Raw genomic sequence first — 17084 nt, 5'->3', positions numbered from 1 at the left:
TGTGCTTTTGCACAGTTACAGGGGCACTCTTCACATCATCGTTACCACGGATATATGTGTATAGTTAGATAGCTAGATATAGATACAGGTAGTAACTATGCCAGTTTTCTAGCATATGATAGCAAAGCACCTTGAGGAACAAATGTCTTTTGCTAATCCACACAAAATCAAACCTGCCATCTGGGCTATTGGGGGAGCGGTACCATAGAGTGAAGAGAAAGGCTTTGGTGTTAAAGTCCTAGTCTGCCACTTATGAGCTGGGTATGACTTTGGGTATGTCATTTAATTTTTCTGAATTTCAATTTTTTTGTTTGTAAAATGGACATGATAATGCTATTTATTTCCTAGCTTTGTTGTGAGCTTTAAGGTCGTGTCATAAGATGCTTGGTGCATAGTCAGTGTTCAGTAGCACTTGGCATGTAGTAGGTGGTCAGTGGTAATAGATAATAGTAGTAGGTGGTCAGTTTGTGGAATGAGTGGGAGCTCTTATTAGCTATAGCTGTGAGTCAGAAATCTTTGTATAATGACTTAATTCAGACAGGACCAAAAGATATTAGAATTATATTTCATATAAAAACTCCGTCTCCCAGGTTTCTTGCACACCTTTAATTTTCACCACTAAGTTTCAGAATGACTAAAATTAAGAAGCTTAGATGGATTGTTTTGGTTAAGAGAGCCTGAGCCTCCAGAACTGACACCTTTTAAAAATTATTAGCAGTGAAACTGTTCAAACAAACCTCTTAAGATTCATTTTGTGGCCTTCAGAAGACATTTGCTTTAAAAAAAAAAAGTTTGGGCTATGCATGAAAAAAGCTAGCTTTGCTGGTTATGTATGCGTACAGTTTTAACCACTCTTTGTTCCAAGTTGTTTATTTAAACATATTTTCATGCAACTGAACCTTTCAAGTGAACTAGAAATGATTTCTGGGGACTTTACTACTAATAGCTGCATTTTCCCCCAAATTATAAAAGAAAAGCAGCTTAGAATGAATCGCAGTAACCCATTCTATCACTGATCATTTGGCTTGGCCAGAGTAAGCAGTTTATTTTCAGCATTAGCATTGGGCAAAAAATAAGCACCAAGCGAGTCTGTGTGAAAGACATAGGTTTTCCTAACTAAGCACCTGCTGTATTTTTCTTCCTACCTGACATAGATTCTATGTTTTTATATCTTTGACATTTGCTTGTATTATTTACAACTGTATTCCTAGGTTTCAGCACAGTTCCAGGTATATATAGAAGCTCAATAGTCATTTGTTGAGTGAAGAAACCAGATACTAATGGACAAATGTGTGATTTAACATTTTTGTCTGAACTTTATCTGCCCATGGAACTGGTTCAAGAGCCATGTTTTACATTTTTTCCCCCTTTGAATTAAAAAGAAGAGAATTCTCAGCACTTCTGTCTTCTTTCCCAAAGCAGTGCTTGACAAAGATGCATTCCAGAGATAGTGGCTAGTTGTGTCACCAGACCTGTCCATGCATATGGTTTACACCAGGTCATATCCTTCTGTGGGTCAAACAACTCTGTTTTTTGGACTCAGACTCATCTCTAATTCCGGCCAGTTATTTTAAAATTATGGCCATTAGTTATGGAGGAAACAGAGGACAGAGTGAAAATGGTTCAAAAGAAATTTAATATCAGTATCTGAAAAGAATCCCAGGGTCCTTATACTCTTATTGTACAGCAAAGAGCCTTGTCTTCCTACAAAGGCCTTAGAAGAAGTCATTTATAAAAATGGTCCCCTCCCTCGAGAAGACTACAGTGGAAGTCTATTTGGAGGCAGTGAGTAATTCAAGGAAGGGCCTGCATTTTAGTGGCCTGACCGAAACACCAAAAAACTTAAGCTGATTTACTTTTTTTTTTTTTTTTAAAGAGCAGACCTTCTCGAAGCATGGTTTCTGGACTAGCAACATCAACATCATCTGGGAAGTTTTTAGAAATGCCAACTCTCAGCCCCTACCTCAGAGCTGCTGCCTCAAAAACTCCAGGAGCTGGGTCCAGCAATCTAGGTTTTCAAAGCCCTCCAGGGACTTCTGATACACATTCAAGTTTGAGAAACACTGGTTTAGAGTCATAGAATTAGATAAGACGTTGGAACTCAAAAAGTCCAATTAGCGACCCCAGATGGAGTTCTCTATAGTATCTCTATAATGCAGATGTTGTAGGTTTGCTTGATTACTGCTGGTTTCAGGGAACTTACTACCTAACCAAACGGTCCATTTCTTTCTGGGATGCCTGTAATTATGAGGACATTCTTCTTTTGGTTGCATTAAAAATTATCTCCTCTTAGCCCTTCACATGTTTATCCTTTGGAATTATGCAGAATGTATCTACATTCTCATATGATAGTCCTTTCATTTATTCATTCAAATGTTTGAAGAAGTTATTGGCTCCCAGTAAGCCTTCCCATCATGAGATATGCATTCCCACGTTCTTCACCAGATCCTTAGGCCCATGAGTAGCAAAATCCCAATGACCTGACCACTCCTGTACCCTCGCTTCTCTTGACACACACTTGTCCATGTCCTGCAAACATGTGAGTCCCAGAACTAGACATGTTCCTACCTGTAATACCATCAGAGCAGGAATATCTGAGGCTGATTAGTTTGATAACTAAATGCAGAACTTTGCATTTTTTAAAATAACATTTTTCTTGAATGCACCTTGTACATCCAAAACAGTAATTGTGAGCAACTGCATGAGGTTTTAATATCTTACCACATTTATTCAGTGAGTAACTTAAAAACATATTGGGTCTTCTCTGATGTTTATGTTAAAATGACTAGGATTATAGTAAATGGTTGCTTTCTGTGTTACACTTTTAAGTCTCTTTGAGTAGACAGTAATTTACAATGTTCATAATTTTTTTAAAAAGTACAATTTTAATATAAACAAAAGGTACAAAGAGTACTTTAGCTAACACTTGTGTATTAACCTTCCCAGGCCTGCCTCCTTCCTCATCTCAACAACTACCTAATTTGGTGTTTATCATTTCCATGCATTTCTTTCTATTTACTATATATAGATGCATTTCTAAGGCATGACTATATATTTACATAATATATAATATAAATATTATATATAATTTTTGTGTATTCTTAGCTTCATATGAATTGTACTGTATGTATTGTTCAACTTTCTTAATATTATAATTGTTAGACTTTCCATGTTGGTTTGTTTTATTCATTTTCACTGCTTTATACTATTCTGCTTTATGAATATACCATAATTGATGATATAGTCTTTTGCTGGTGGACACTCAGGTTGTTTGCAATTTTTCACTATTTCAGACACTCTATGTCTTGTATATATGTGTGAGAGTTTCTCTGGGGTGTTCATCTGTCCCCTGATTTGTTTTACATGAAATACTGTCACATTTTCTCCAATAGAAACATATAAATGTATGGGTCTTTGCAACTAAATGCAGAAATTCCCATTTCTCTCTATTACGCTTTTATCTTGTTCCACATTCATTTATTCAGTCATTACAAACTGTATCTTGGGCCTTGCCATGTGCCAGAGACATGGTAGGTGGTGGAGACAAAGTGATTAGGCATAATCCCATTCTTTACCAGGGTGGAAAGGGCATGGCCAGCAGAGAAGTGGTGGCTTTTGCTTTTTGCCCCAGTTGTCTTTTGAATTGTGATTCTGGTGGTCCAGGTACTAGCTCTCACTGCCAGAGTAAGCCCACCAATCAGAGGGCTCTCTGGCCAGATCTACCACACCAGAGTCACAGAAACAAAGCTGGTAGGCCCTGCAACCCTGGCAGGGGTGGGCCTGGAGCTGGAATGTCAGTGGGGGAGGAAGTGGAGACAACAAGACTCCGGACTCCTTCCAGTCCCCTGAGACAACACAGCCGAATATTCACCTATTTGGTGACTTGAGTCTGCACCTATTTCATCATTCTAACTGCACACACAGTGCTTGAAATATATAATATTGGCACCCACCCAAGACACATGCACATCAAGTTTTCACAAACATTCACATTGGCCCTTGATTTCCTGAGCTCATCCCATAGAAGCTAAGATCTGTGAATCTGAGGTCAGTGCTTTCTTTCTGTGCTCCAGGGCAACAGATTGCGCGTTCTGTCCTTGGTTACAAGTGTGCACTTGGCAGGAGCACGGCCTGCATCCCTGCAAATCTGCCAACACTCCTGGACATCGGTTCCAAGCCTGTCCTTCTGGCGGCGGGGCTTCTTTGAACACCAGCAGGCGGTTGACTTCTAAGTTTAAAAGATTTCATGTACCTGCAGAACACTTCCTTGGTGCCCTCCCAAAAAAAGTGACCTGTGCCAACCAGAGAGCATTTGGGAAGGAGAGTCAGAGTACATCAGGTTTATTTCGCAGCTGCAGCTGGAATCACATTAAACTTATTGCCTAATTTCCTTTGTCTAACTTGATTTCTCTTTGGCTGGGAGGCAAATAGATCGATATTGTTTTTTTTATGCTGAGGTTATGTTGTCTGAAGGAAATTTTCCATTGGTTCACTATGCCTGCCTTTAGTCAGGTAACTGGGCAAGGAAGGGCTCCCCAGATGCGCTCTCAAGGCCTGCTGTCTGCATGGAGGAGGTGCCTCCTGGAGGGGGTCACAGGGGCTGCCCCTCGCAGGGTAGAGCTGAGCGTTTGTGCTGGGCTCTCAGCACGTTTCTCTGGCTGTCTTCTAATAAACAGCTTTGTTTTATCTTTTCCTTTCCTGTGAAGTCCTTTTCTCCCTACGTTTTCTCTATCATTTTGTATATTTGCAATGCTCTTTCCCTCTCCACAATTTCTTAAAGGTGGTTTCTTCATGTTTTTGTTATGTTTTCTTCCTGTGAGCCCCCCACTATCATCCTGTGCTATGATTGTTCCCTCTTCTTCTCACTCGGGAAGGGAAATGTTCATACTTTGCTCAGTTCTGTCCTCCTGCCAGGCGTTTATTTAAGAGAGCTAAGTTTCTGGAGGCAAAATAATGAGAAGGCAATTTACCCACAAGAAAAACAAACGGAGCCTTTATCTGTGTAGAAGGATTGCTGAATTCCTCACATGGTGGAGGTGAGGGGGTGAGGACAATGTTAATCAGTTATCTGAAAACACATATTGATTGCATGTTCATTGTGTGTAAGAAATGTGTGACAAATTATGAGTACTGTGGGAGACATAAATATAAGGTGTAATACCTCTCATCAGAGGGGTTGCATTTTGGTGAGACAAAGTTATAAACATAGTGAAGGATAACTAAGTTTTGGAAGAGAAAAATATCAGCTCAACACATCAGTACCAGAGATGGAGGAGGTCTCATGTGCTGGTCTCCTTGACAAAGGAGAAGACTTCACAGATGACTGGTTTGGGCTTGGGAAGGGGCTTTGCACTAACCGTATCCTTGAAGATGGCTCTGGATAGGTGGATGGGGACAGTAAAGTCATCCAGATGGTGGAGTCAGGGGCAAATGAGGAAAATGGGAAAGATACAGTCATGGGGTAATAAAAACTGGAGAATGAGCAGAGGGTCAGGATGGGAAGGAGTTGAAGATGAGATTTGTCCTGGTCAGACTACCAAAGGCTTTGAATGTTAGGTGAAGTATAGCAGATTTTATGTGAGGGAGCATGAGCTATTGAATGTCTTTGAGTGAGGGTTTGAGTTGATCCAAATCTGTGATTCCCAATTTGCCTGGCACCAGTAGAAAATGGTGTTGTTGTAGAGTACATGGCTGTAAAGAGAAGGGACTTTGGAGATGGGGAGGAGGATGTAGCATAACCAACTCACCCTGGTTTGCCTGGGACTTTCCTGGTTTGAACATTGAAACTCCCATGTCCTTGGCAACGCTCTCGGTCTAAGCCTAAGCTGTGATTGTCACTCTAGGAAGTTGCTTTTGGTCAAAGGTGTTGGTCTAGAAGCTCTACCCATACCTGATCACCCTAGGGTCTGAGGGTCTAGACCTGTCGGCTGGGGAAATCTGACTAAATCGTATTTTAGGGCGATGAGTGTGTAGGATGGATTGGAGTCAGGGAGAATGGTTAGGAGGCTATTGTAGGAGTCTGGCCTGAGGGAATAAGTCAAGATGACAGCAAACAAAATCAAGGCCTGGAAAATGGGGATAAAAATGAATTAATTTAGGTTGGTGAAAAATTGGAAATGGAAAGAGAGGAGTCAGAAGTGACTTCAAAGTAACTGCAGCCTTGCTCATGTATGAACCAAGCATTTATCGAGTGCCAGCTGGATGCAATACATTGTACTCAAAGTTGAGTGAAAAAATTATTACCCTAAGGGAACTTAGGATCTAATTAGACAGATAAGAAACACCCCAAATAACTCAAATCACTATAATACAAGGTAAAAGATTAGGCCCAATAGTTAAGGGACATGCCATTTAGAGCCAAATTAGGCAACTGTAATTAAATCTGAACTGTACCAGTACAGGCTGCAGGACCTTGGGCAAGTGACTGCCCTCTTCAAGGCTCTTTCCTCCCCAGCAAAATGTAGATATGATAATAATTGTAGCAACTTTTGGGGCTTTTTGAAAAGAGTTAATACCTTTAATATGGTGCCTGGCATATAGTAGAACTTTAAAAAGCATTAATATCATGATCACGTATAAAGTGATAAAGCACTAGAGAGTTATCAAGAGAGTTATCACTAGGGAGATACCAAAGTAAATGACTTTTATAATGTGGGATTCTAGGAAAAAGCTTAGAAAAATTCAACAATTATCCCAAATTTCAGTTTGTTTGGTCAATCACAGTTTCGCCCCTGTTTATACATTTCCTCTCCTGCATATTTAGTTTGTATTTTTAAAAGATTTTTTTATTTTTTATTTTAATTAATTAATAATTAATTTATCTGTCACCCAGGCTGGAGTACAGTGGCGTGATTTTGGCTCACTGCAACCTCTGCCTCCCTATTTCAAGCAATTCTCCTGCCTCAGCCTCCTGAGTAGCTGGAATTACAGGTGTGCACCACCATGCCCAGCTAATTTTCACATTTTTAGTAGAGACAGGGTTTCACTGTGTTGGCCAGGCTGGTCTTGAACTCCTGACCTCAAGTGATCCACCCACCTCAGCCTCCCGAAGTGCTGGGATTACAGGCATGCGCCACTATGCCTGGCCCTGCACATTTAGTTTGTGATTGGCATGTTGGTGAGGCACAGTGGTAACCACAATTTTAGTAGAATGCCCCTTAGACATTTAATTACACAGTGCCATTAAACATGTTTGACTGGGCGCAGTGGCTCATGCCTGTCATCCCAGCACTTCAGGATCATGAGGTCAGGAGTTTGAAATTAGCCTGGCCAACATGGAGAAACCCCGTCTCTACTAAAAATACAAAAATTAGCTGAGAGTGGTCATGGGCGCCTGTAATCCCAGCTACTTGGGAGGCTGACGCAAGAGAATCATTTAAACGTGGGAGGCAGAGGTTGCAGTGAGCCAAGATCATGCCATTGCACTCCAGCCTGGGAAACAAGAGTGAAACTCCATCTCATAAAAACAAAAACACATGTTTGGAGGATCCAAATATATTTTAGAATCCTTTGATTTTTAAAGGCACTCTGTCTGACGGCATGGACTAGTGGCCTCTATATAATTTTTTTTTTTTTTTTTTTTTTGAGACGGAGTCTCGCTCTGTCGCCCAGGCTGGAGTGCAGTGGCCGGATCTCAGCTCACTGCAAGCTCTGCCTCCTGGGTTTACGCCATTCTCCTGCCTCAGCCTCCCAAGTAGCTGGGACTACAGGCGCCTGGCTAGTTTTCTGTACTTTTTAGTAGAGAGGGGGTTTCACCGTGTTAGCCAGGATGGTCTCGATCTCCTGACCTCGTGATCCACCCGTCTCGGCCTCCCAGAGTGCTGGTATTACAGGCTTGAGCCACCGTGCCCGGCCTAATTTTTTTAATGTTAGGTCCTTAATTTAGATTTCATAGTAATGGGTAACTTAAAGCTTTAACATTTTTTGTTATTTGAAAACTTAAAACCAAATTTCTTATTTTTCTGTTGAATGGATTACTAAAAGAAAATTACTGTTTCAAAGGGTACAATCTTTTGAAGCACAATCTCTTGCTTTTCCTTTTATTTTTGCTACTTTTGCAAGTAAAAATTGTTACCTTTCAGCTATGAATGACATACATTTGAGCACTAAGGAAATTGAACACTTTTTCATGTTTATTAGTCATTGAGGTTTTTTTCTTATGAAGAAATATCTATTCATGTCCTTTGTTCATGTTTCTTTTGGTAACATAATATTATTTGTGTCTTTATTTAAATGGTCTGTCACATTTCTTGCAAAATCCCTAAGGCTCTTTTGAGAAATAAATGCTATAGTTACATGAAAGTGTTTTGTATAAACTGTAAAGTACTACAAGCATGTTACTATTATGGAAACATTGACTTTGTTCACTAAGGTATGTCAGAATCATATTTATAACAAAGAGATTCTTCCAAATGCAGAAGTAGCATGACTAGGCGTGAGCTCCATGGGGGCAGAGATCTTTATCTTTGTTCACTGCTGTATCCCGAGCACCTAGAACCATGGCTGGCATGGAGTAGGTGATTAATAAATGCATGTAAAATGAATGAGTATGTGATAAACCCATTGAATGGTAGGGAGTTTCTACATTCTTCCATCAAGATGACTTTTTTTTTTTTTGTCTGTCTTAAGCCAGAAGTGAATAGGGTTGTATATAGTTCATGGGCTAGAGCTATGGAATAGTGGTCTTAAGATTCTGGACATAGGAAACTCATTTCTTAGAACCTAACTTTCTTTATGGTAACATTTTAAGCCTAATTAATATACTATTCTCCCTCATTTAAGAGAGAAACCAGAGACAAGAAGAGTTTAATGATCCAAGAATGATTTTCAACAATAATAAAAGACCAAGTGGTACTTTTGTTTTCAATACAGCAGTGTTTCCAATTCCTAAAATATGGCAAACCTTTTCTTCTCTTCTCATGCCTCATTTATTGTTTTTCTGTTACCTATGAGAACAAATTGAATGCATGGCCAAAAAGAAAACATGACAACATGCCTTCAATGGATTCATTTTTTGGTTGCCTATTTTTGGGGAAAGGTTTTGTATAGAAGTTTATGCTAATGAGTATAATCTCTTATGTAGATCTAAATTCCACTACCACAGGTATGTGGCACCATCTTTTTTTTCTAATGTTTTCCTGCTCTGTTTTTATCCCTAATTATCCTACCACCTGTTAACTTTTTCCTTTTAAAGTGCTTTAGTATTTCTGGAAGAAGAGGGGTTAAAATTTTATATAAATGTGCATTTGACTCTAGACTTGTGTTCTGGATGGATCGCTTATAGTGAGAGACACTATACAGTGGGTAAGCACATAGTATTTGAGTCATATACACTCATATTATGCTCTGAGGTGAGTTACTTGGCTTCTCTGAGCCTCTATTGCTTCATTTATAAGTATGAGAAAACTCTGCTTCCATAGGGTTAAATAAAATAATGAGGATTGAATAAAATAATGTATGAAAAACTTCTCACATAGTGTTTAATAGTATGCAGTAAATGGAAGCTCCAATTGAATACTTTTCCTTATTAGCATCATTTTCATAATAGATGGCCTTGGCCATGGCTTCCAACCACTGAAGTGAAATTAGTAAATGTAAGAAAAGAAAGTGAAAATGTCAAGGGTGAATGCTGTTGGAAGCAAAACGATCAGGAAACTATTCCGGGAATAACCTAGCCAGGATATATTAGTCAGGGTTCAGTCAGAAAAGTAGATCCACTTGGATGTCTGTGTGTGTGTGTGATTATACATATGCATATGTGTGCATATATACATGCATAAATATACACATACACATGCATATGTATGACTTGACCTTCCACACTCATAGGGGCTGGACTCTCTGCAAGGTTGCTGCCTTCATGTCTGATGCTGGAGCCTGCAGACCAGTGGTCAGGAAGGGAAGATGGAGGTGAAGTGGGAAGAGCAAGGACCAGGTCGAACCCTGACCAGGAGCTGGAGCCCCACAGGGAAAGATGGAGACCTAAGCCTGTTCTTGTTGCCTTTGCCCTGGGTATGTGGTGTGAGTGGCTGCCTTTGGTCATGGGACCAAAGTCACACACCTGGCCCAGGAGTCGGAGCAGGTGAAGGAGGATCCAGGGGGAAGGTGGAGCATTGCAAACCTGACCACATTCTCACACCACAAGATGAGTCAGCAGGTATCATGTGTGCAAAATGGCTGCTGTGTCACTTCTGCCCTCCACCAGAGCTCTAGGTGTAGATGCCATTATCAATGCAGGTAACCATTTTAAGAAGAAAACAATGGAGGTTCAGAGAGGTTAAATAATTTGCCCCAGTTCACACATCTGGAAAGGACAGAGCTGGGATTCAGAGCAGGCCTGCTTGACTGCGGTATCTAGACTCTTAACCACTGCAGAGCTTACAGCCTCTTAGAAGGGCAGGCAAAGAAGGAGCACTTACAGCACAGGGGTTCGTATTTGGTCTCTGGAGCCCGACTGCCTGGGTTGGTAATCTGTCCCTCCACTTATTGACAGGGTAGCCCAGAGGGAGTTACTTCACCTTGGTTTGCTTCAATTTCCTTGTCTGTCAAAGGGGAATGATCATAATGCCCATATCAAAGGCTGAGAGTTGATACATGTGAATTCTTTGCAACAGTGCCCAGAGTTTTAAGCACCCCACGAACTTGGCCGAGCAAGTCAGCGGATCCTGGAGCATCTGGCTGTGGCGGGCAGCTCATCGTGCCCTCCTGGGCGCTGCTCCCCTCCACCCCCTCCAGCATGGATGCCCTCAGGCGTGCTCCCTGGTGAAGCTGAGTCAGTTTCAACGTCTGCAGTTCTGCAGCTTTTCAGCATCACCACCTTGGATTAGCCTTGTGCCTGTTCCAGGCCGACAGAGGTGATGTTACAGTGACTACATAAGCGCCAGCTGACTGTGCTTCCTGGAAGCAGACACCTTTTAGATTGGCCAAAGCTCAAACCATACAACTTAGTTGCTAATTGGGACCCTGAGGCTGAGCTTCTAGCTCTGACAGCCTCCAAGATGCTCTATTTCAGGAGTGTCAATGAAACGCTAGCATGCACCACCGCTGGAAGAGATGATTAGCTGTCACCAAGTTCTCAGATGGAAAGTAGATAATTACTGTTAAAATTCCAGTATCAGGTAATTGAATGAGTGAAGAGTATAGTGCTTTCGTCCTTTGAGCAGGGGATGAACACTGATGGCTGGAGTATTGGGGCAGGAGAATGGAGTGGGGTCAGTGTCAGCCTGCTAAGTTTGATTTCTGGCTCTGCTGACTCAGGACAAGTTACTCAAGCTCTCTGAGTCTCTGTTTTCTCATCTGTTAAACGGAAATACAAATGTGGATTGTTGAGAGACTCAGTGAGGCAATGTACCTGAAAGTACTTGGAATACAGAGATGCTTCATGGATAGTGGCCACACCTGACGCTGTGGGGACGGTCATTGGTGTCCCTCTGCCACTGTAACTTTTAGTGGTTACTTTTTTTTCTCCCATCCCTTTTGTTCTCGCTCCCTTTAGGTCCTTGACTGTCATTTTTTTTTCTTATTTGTGGCTCTGTCACACCAAATTTTAGGTCTTCCAATTACTCTTCAGGAGCCTTGTGTTGTTATTGTTGCTTTTTGTTTGTTTGTTTGTTTTTGCCACTGGAGACATTCAGAGCAGGGGAAAAGCAAACTTTTTGTAAAGAGTCACATAGTACTTTTTTTTTTTGGCTTTGTGGGCCATATGGACTGTGTTGCTAGTACTCAACTCTGCTGTTGTAGTGCAAAAGCAGCAACAAATAATATGTAATGAATATGTAAATGAATGTGACTGTGTTTCAATAAAACTTTTTTTGCAATGCAGGCTGTGGGCTGGATTTGGCCTGTGGGCCATGGTTTGCCAAGCTCTGGTTTAGAGATTTGAAGATTTCAGACTCCTCTCCTTGAATATCCAAGGTCATCTCTTCAGATGGACATCCTGATCTCCAGTTCACACTAAGGAGCCTTTGATGCCTTATTTTGCCACAGCACAGTCTTCAGACAGTGAAGCAGGAAGTTACTTTGTTATTCACAACTCTTATTTTGTTTACTCATTTAAGTTTAGAAGATTCTAAACAAATTCCACTTAAACACTTAGATCTTAAGTGACTTCATCAATTCAAAACTGACGGGTGGTTTTGAGCAGTGAGCATTAGGTAAAACTTCCTAGCCTTGGCAGAAATATATAAGCTTGGTACTGGTACAGTGAGCGTTGCATGGTTACTGACTGTCTCAGGTCACTTCCAAAAGAGCTTACAGACCCTGCATTGAGGTTCAAATAAGCTGGGAACCCTTTTTACTACACAAATCTGAGTTCAAGATCTAGTTTTTCCATGTGCCAACTGTGTCTTAGGCAACCTTATTCAGCCTTAGTGTTCTCATCCACAAAATAGGGATAATAATAATAATATTGATATATGTTTATCGTGAGGATTAAAGATAATGCTTTTAATGCCTAACTCAGAGCAAAGAGGCCATAAATATTTGTTATGCCTATTATAAGAACATGTTTGTGATGGCTTTGGAGTTTCTGAGTGCCCCTTCAGCTGTGACGTGGGAATAGAATCAAGGGCATTTATGTTTCTGTTTGCCTTGTTACCTTCTCAGGAAAGTTGGAGGCCAGGTCTTGATTCTTAGGATTGCAGAACTTGAAGTTCTCCTGACCTTTAAAGGAGTGCTGCAGCCCATTTTTGTGGATTTCACACAAGCATTCTGGGTTTCATGGTTGTCTGGCTTGACCATAGACTTTCCTTCTCTCTTTTACTAACATACCTCACTCCCTGGTTGTCAGCAAGTTATTTTCCAGTGTCAAACTACATTTCATCTGTCAGCATTTATGCTTACTAACTCTTTTCATTTCCCTCAGTAGGGATGGAGGGAAAATAGGTCATCTTCTTCCTTTCAAAAAAAGAGTAAAGTTTGTAAGTCCCCCAGATATTTCTGTTATCCAGCTTCTCTTTTCCATCCCTTAAATTGACAGCCCTCCTTCCTGTCTTCCCTTCACAGTCTAGCCATTCCGTTGGGGGAGGTTAGGACGGGGACTTGCTCCCAGAGCTCCCAAGAAGGTGGTGGGCCGCTTGCAAAATGGGGGCAGGCCACTTCCAAGATGGTGGTAAGCCTCGTGTTCTCTGACCTGGGGTTCTTGGCCTCACGGATTCCAAGGAATGGAAGCTTGGGCCATGCAGTGAGTGTTGTAGCTCTATTAGAAGCCTGGGTCATGGAAGAGAACCCAGTGACTAGTGTCCAGCTCTATTAGGAGGAACCCAGGCGCTTAGCCATGCAGGAACAATGGCAAGCCTTTAGCCCCCTCGGAGCGGCAATGGGCACCTCACTGGATCAGGAGCACAGCGGACACCCTGTCAGATCTGGAGGGATGGAAGTCAGCCGCATGTCTGTGACTGCGGCAAACAGCAGTGGTGGACGGGGAGCGAAAGCTCAGCTCAAGCGGTAACAAACACGGACCAGAAGACAGTGCAGTTGCAAGGTGAATACAGTGAAAACAGAGCTCCCAAACAAAGGGAGGGGACCCAAAGAAGGTAGCCATTGCCGGCTTGAATGCCTGGGTTTATATCCCGATCATTGTCCCTCCCACTGTGCTCACAGGTGATGGATGATTGGCTATTTCTTTTTACCTCCTGTTTTTGCCTAATTTGCATTTTAGTGAGCTCTTTTTACTACCTGATTGGTCGGGTGTGAGCTAAGTTGCAAGCCCGGTGTTTAAAGGTGGATGCGGCCACCTTCCCAGTTAGGCACAGGGATTCTTAGTTGACCTAGGAAATCCTGCTAGTCCTGTCTCTCAATTCCTTTTTCTTCCTAAAATATGGAGCTAAAGCTAAACATACCAATAAGTCCCTGGCCTATTGTATACTTTCAGGAAGGATGTTATGTGAGTTTTACCCAGTGTATTTCCATATAGGAAAATGACATCTTTTCCTGCTCAAGTTGTCCCCATAGTCTGTCAAGCAGTGTCAGCTTGCCAAAGGCAAGACAGCTTCCTGGGAAGGATGACAATAAAATTATAAGACCAAGTTCACACGTGACCCCAGAAAGTTATTTCTAACTCTCACCAGTATGTCAGGCCAATAGCCTGGCTTTCCAAAAGCTAATAATCATACCTTACCTATAAGTACTTATCTGTTTAATATTCATAAGACATACATCCTAGTATCATGCTAGGTTGACTGATTCACATTCAGTTCCTGTTCCTTAAAGACACTAAATTATTTTTAGTTTCCCACTTCCTGAAAACTACCATATAGAACATGGAATATTTATGCTAAGTAGAAATCCAGAAATTTGCTAATAGCTTATTTGCAGATAAACAAATACATATATAAAATGCCTCTGTTTGCTCAGTACTATGTGAGGCATAGGAGGTGAAGGACACGGTACCTACATACAAGGTCAGCTTGCTCATGTCTAAATCCAATTTATCTCACCATGATCTACATCACCATCCATGACCTATATTACATACCTCCAAGGACAAAATACCAGAGTGAAATTTATTCCTTTAAGTCAATGTTTGGGGAGCATTTTTATAAACCGGCATTAAGTATTTTGTCATCTACTGAGCACCGGTAGAGTTCCAAGTTATTGTCCAATTTAGATTTAATAATGTGGCTGAGGCAATTCCCATTTTCTCTTCTGCAGGAGGCGGGTGTAGAAGTCTAAATAGAGGGTGGAAGATTGATGGGTGCAGTGAGTGGCAACTTTGCTTAATAATGACAATGTACTTGAAGCAGCACCATTTAGCATTTCCAGAGATGTGGCTGCTTTGCTCCCCCTTTATATAACTTGTCACATCTAAGAAATTGACAGAAGAGGTAGTTTGAAATAGACAGAACACACGTTTAAAAAAAAATCTTCTATGGTGATTACATCAAGAATGACTGGTCAATTTTGGCTTAAGGAGTTCTTAATAGCATCCTAAATCCTTTACTGCTAAACAGAAAACAGACCAAGAAGCATTATGGAGTATGAAACAAGCTACTTCCTATTTATTTTCTGGTGGATTAAGAATGTTTTCATCAACTGCATGCTTTCCAGGTAGCTTCCCATAAAGCTTTCAAGGGGCAGTATTGTCTAGTGGTTAAGAGCACAACCTCTGAAGCCAAAGGCCCAGGCTTGTATCACACATCATATTCATATCTCAGCTACGTGAATTTACTAGCTATGTAACATGGGGTGAATGTTATTAATCTTTCTGTGCCTCATCATCCTCATCTAGCCCATGGGAATAATAATAATAATAATAATACCTACCTCATAGGAAGATGTCATGATTATTATTGTTTCACATTGAATATATAAGGCATCACACAACACAATGTAGAGAGATGAGGTATATTTTTAAAGATGCCACTAATAATCCTGACGTGATTCTATTAACTTTTTTTGTTTCTCATGGCAACCTGGTAAGAATCTATCTGTTGCAAGGCCAAAGTGCCTGAGTGGGACAGAATAGAACAGAATACCTAAAACAAGTCATTTCTCTGGGGTTGGGGAGACCCACATTACTCTAATCAATTCTCTTCCTCTCCACAATGTTCCCCCGAATGCACACGGGTGGTGTTGCTGTCTTCTGCAGGCTCCGCTTCAGTGATTTTCTCATCTGTAAGAGCACGCGGCTCTTTGACAGAAAGCTATTCGCAAAGGGACAGAATGTTTTTCTGCAGCTGTGATGTGAGTGGTATCAAAGTTACTGGCTAAGTTGGAAAACAGCTTAATGTTTTCAGGGCTTCTGCTTCCGTATCTGCTTCTGCCTTGGAGACGTATATAACTGGGACTCAGTAAGACAGCCTTGACACCCCTCTGCAGCGAGACGTGCCTCTTTCAAATAGGCTTAAAGTGAGCTTAACAAAGAGTAGCTTTTGCCTAGGGGCAGAGTGACCATGGACAACACCCTTTCTGTGAATCTGCTAATGAAGAGTCAGCGGCCAGGAACTCAGCCTCACTCCCTAGATGGTCAGCCTTTCATCATTCTGTATCCTTCCTGTTGCTGCCAGAGCAGGCCAAAATCCTAGCTGTCCAATCAATCATTAGAGAGAATGTATTTCTCACAATTGCCACTCTCTTGAGCTGCTTTGCATTTGGTAATTTTGAAAACTGTTTAGTAATGAATCTTGCAGCTCTTTGCTTTTGCCTACAAATGGAGTGAGAACATCGCCCCACATCTGCATCTGTTCTGCAGAAAGATTTAGTTGAAAATATCTTCTTGGTTCTTTTTGAGTCACAGGCCTTTTGAACTCTGCCTCAGAAACATCCATGGGTTCTTCATTAAGGGAATTATTCTCCAGAGAACAAGGTGTCTATCAGTCAGGGACTTTGGTTGCAAACCCTGGTAACTAACCTGTGCTCACTTCAGTGAAAACACACTCTGTGGGAAGGCCATGGGGAGCTCACAGATGGAAGGCACAGTCCCTGCTCTGGCTTGGAATGGTTGGAGCCCAGGGTGGCCCCAGGCAGCTTGCAGAAGGAATTGGTCTGAGCTCAGGGGTGTACCCTCCAACCGCTTTTAATTATTTTTGTCACCCTGCAAAATATTCTAAATTACTGGGAAAGAGAATGCAATTACCCATCTCTTGGTTAGGGAAAAGCAGAAAACCATGCCTAAGGATCTTGTCAGATTATCTCCAAAGCAGGAAAGTAGTTTCTTAAAGAAAAATTGGGGTGCTGATGCCAGAAGATGGGAGAATGGACGTCAAGGGACCGAACCACAGTTCTTGTTCTTCTGCATGTCTCAGGATGGGACAGTGTGTGGGGCCCACTTAAAAACTTAGATACACTGCAAAAGATACATGATGCCTGCTCCAAATATCTCACAGTGTCACTGCACCCCAGTGACAATAGTGTATTAGTCCATTGGCTGAATCTCTTAGTCAGAGCCTGGATGTGGGTTTTCTTGCTTTTTTTTTTTTTTTTTTTTTTTCAGATGGAATCTCACTCTGTTGCCCAGGCTGGAGTTCAGTGGTGCCATATTGGCTCACTGCAACCTCCATCTCTCGGGTTCAACTGATTCTCCTGCTTCAGCCTCCTGAGTAGCTGGGATTACAGCCATGTACCACCATGCCCCGCTAACTTTTATA

The 17084-nt window shown here is 41.5% G+C and overlaps 1 protein-coding gene across 12 annotated transcripts in view; it reads left to right on the top strand.

Annotated features, from left to right (window-relative positions):
• The window catches only part of DPYS (dihydropyrimidinase), an 88052-nt gene that overhangs the window by 51286 nt on the left and 19682 nt on the right, over positions 1–17084 (top strand). For 3 of the 12 annotated variants that reach the window (XR_013396934.1, XR_013396939.1, XM_015145844.3), the window contains one exon: positions 4074–4387. The exons of 6 other annotated variants lie outside the window; for them this stretch is intronic. Coding sequence is in view for 2 of the 6 variants with exons in the window: in XM_015145844.3 (XP_015001330.2) it covers positions 4074–4386 (313 nt within the window). In the remaining 4 variants the exon portion in view is untranslated. Of the gene's footprint in view, positions 1–1876; positions 2822–4073; positions 4388–17084 lie in introns of those variants that run through there. 3 more of the 12 variants (XR_013396935.1, XM_015145847.3, XR_001446808.3) reach the window with 2 other exon arrangements.

Source organism: Macaca mulatta, chromosome 8, assembly GCF_049350105.2.
Source record: "Macaca mulatta isolate MMU2019108-1 chromosome 8, T2T-MMU8v2.0, whole genome shotgun sequence".
In the NCBI taxonomy this organism is placed as follows: domain Eukaryota; kingdom Metazoa; phylum Chordata; class Mammalia; order Primates; family Cercopithecidae; genus Macaca; species Macaca mulatta.
Note: the sequence above shows the minus strand (reverse complement) of the source record. Positions and strands in the feature narration are given on the sequence as shown.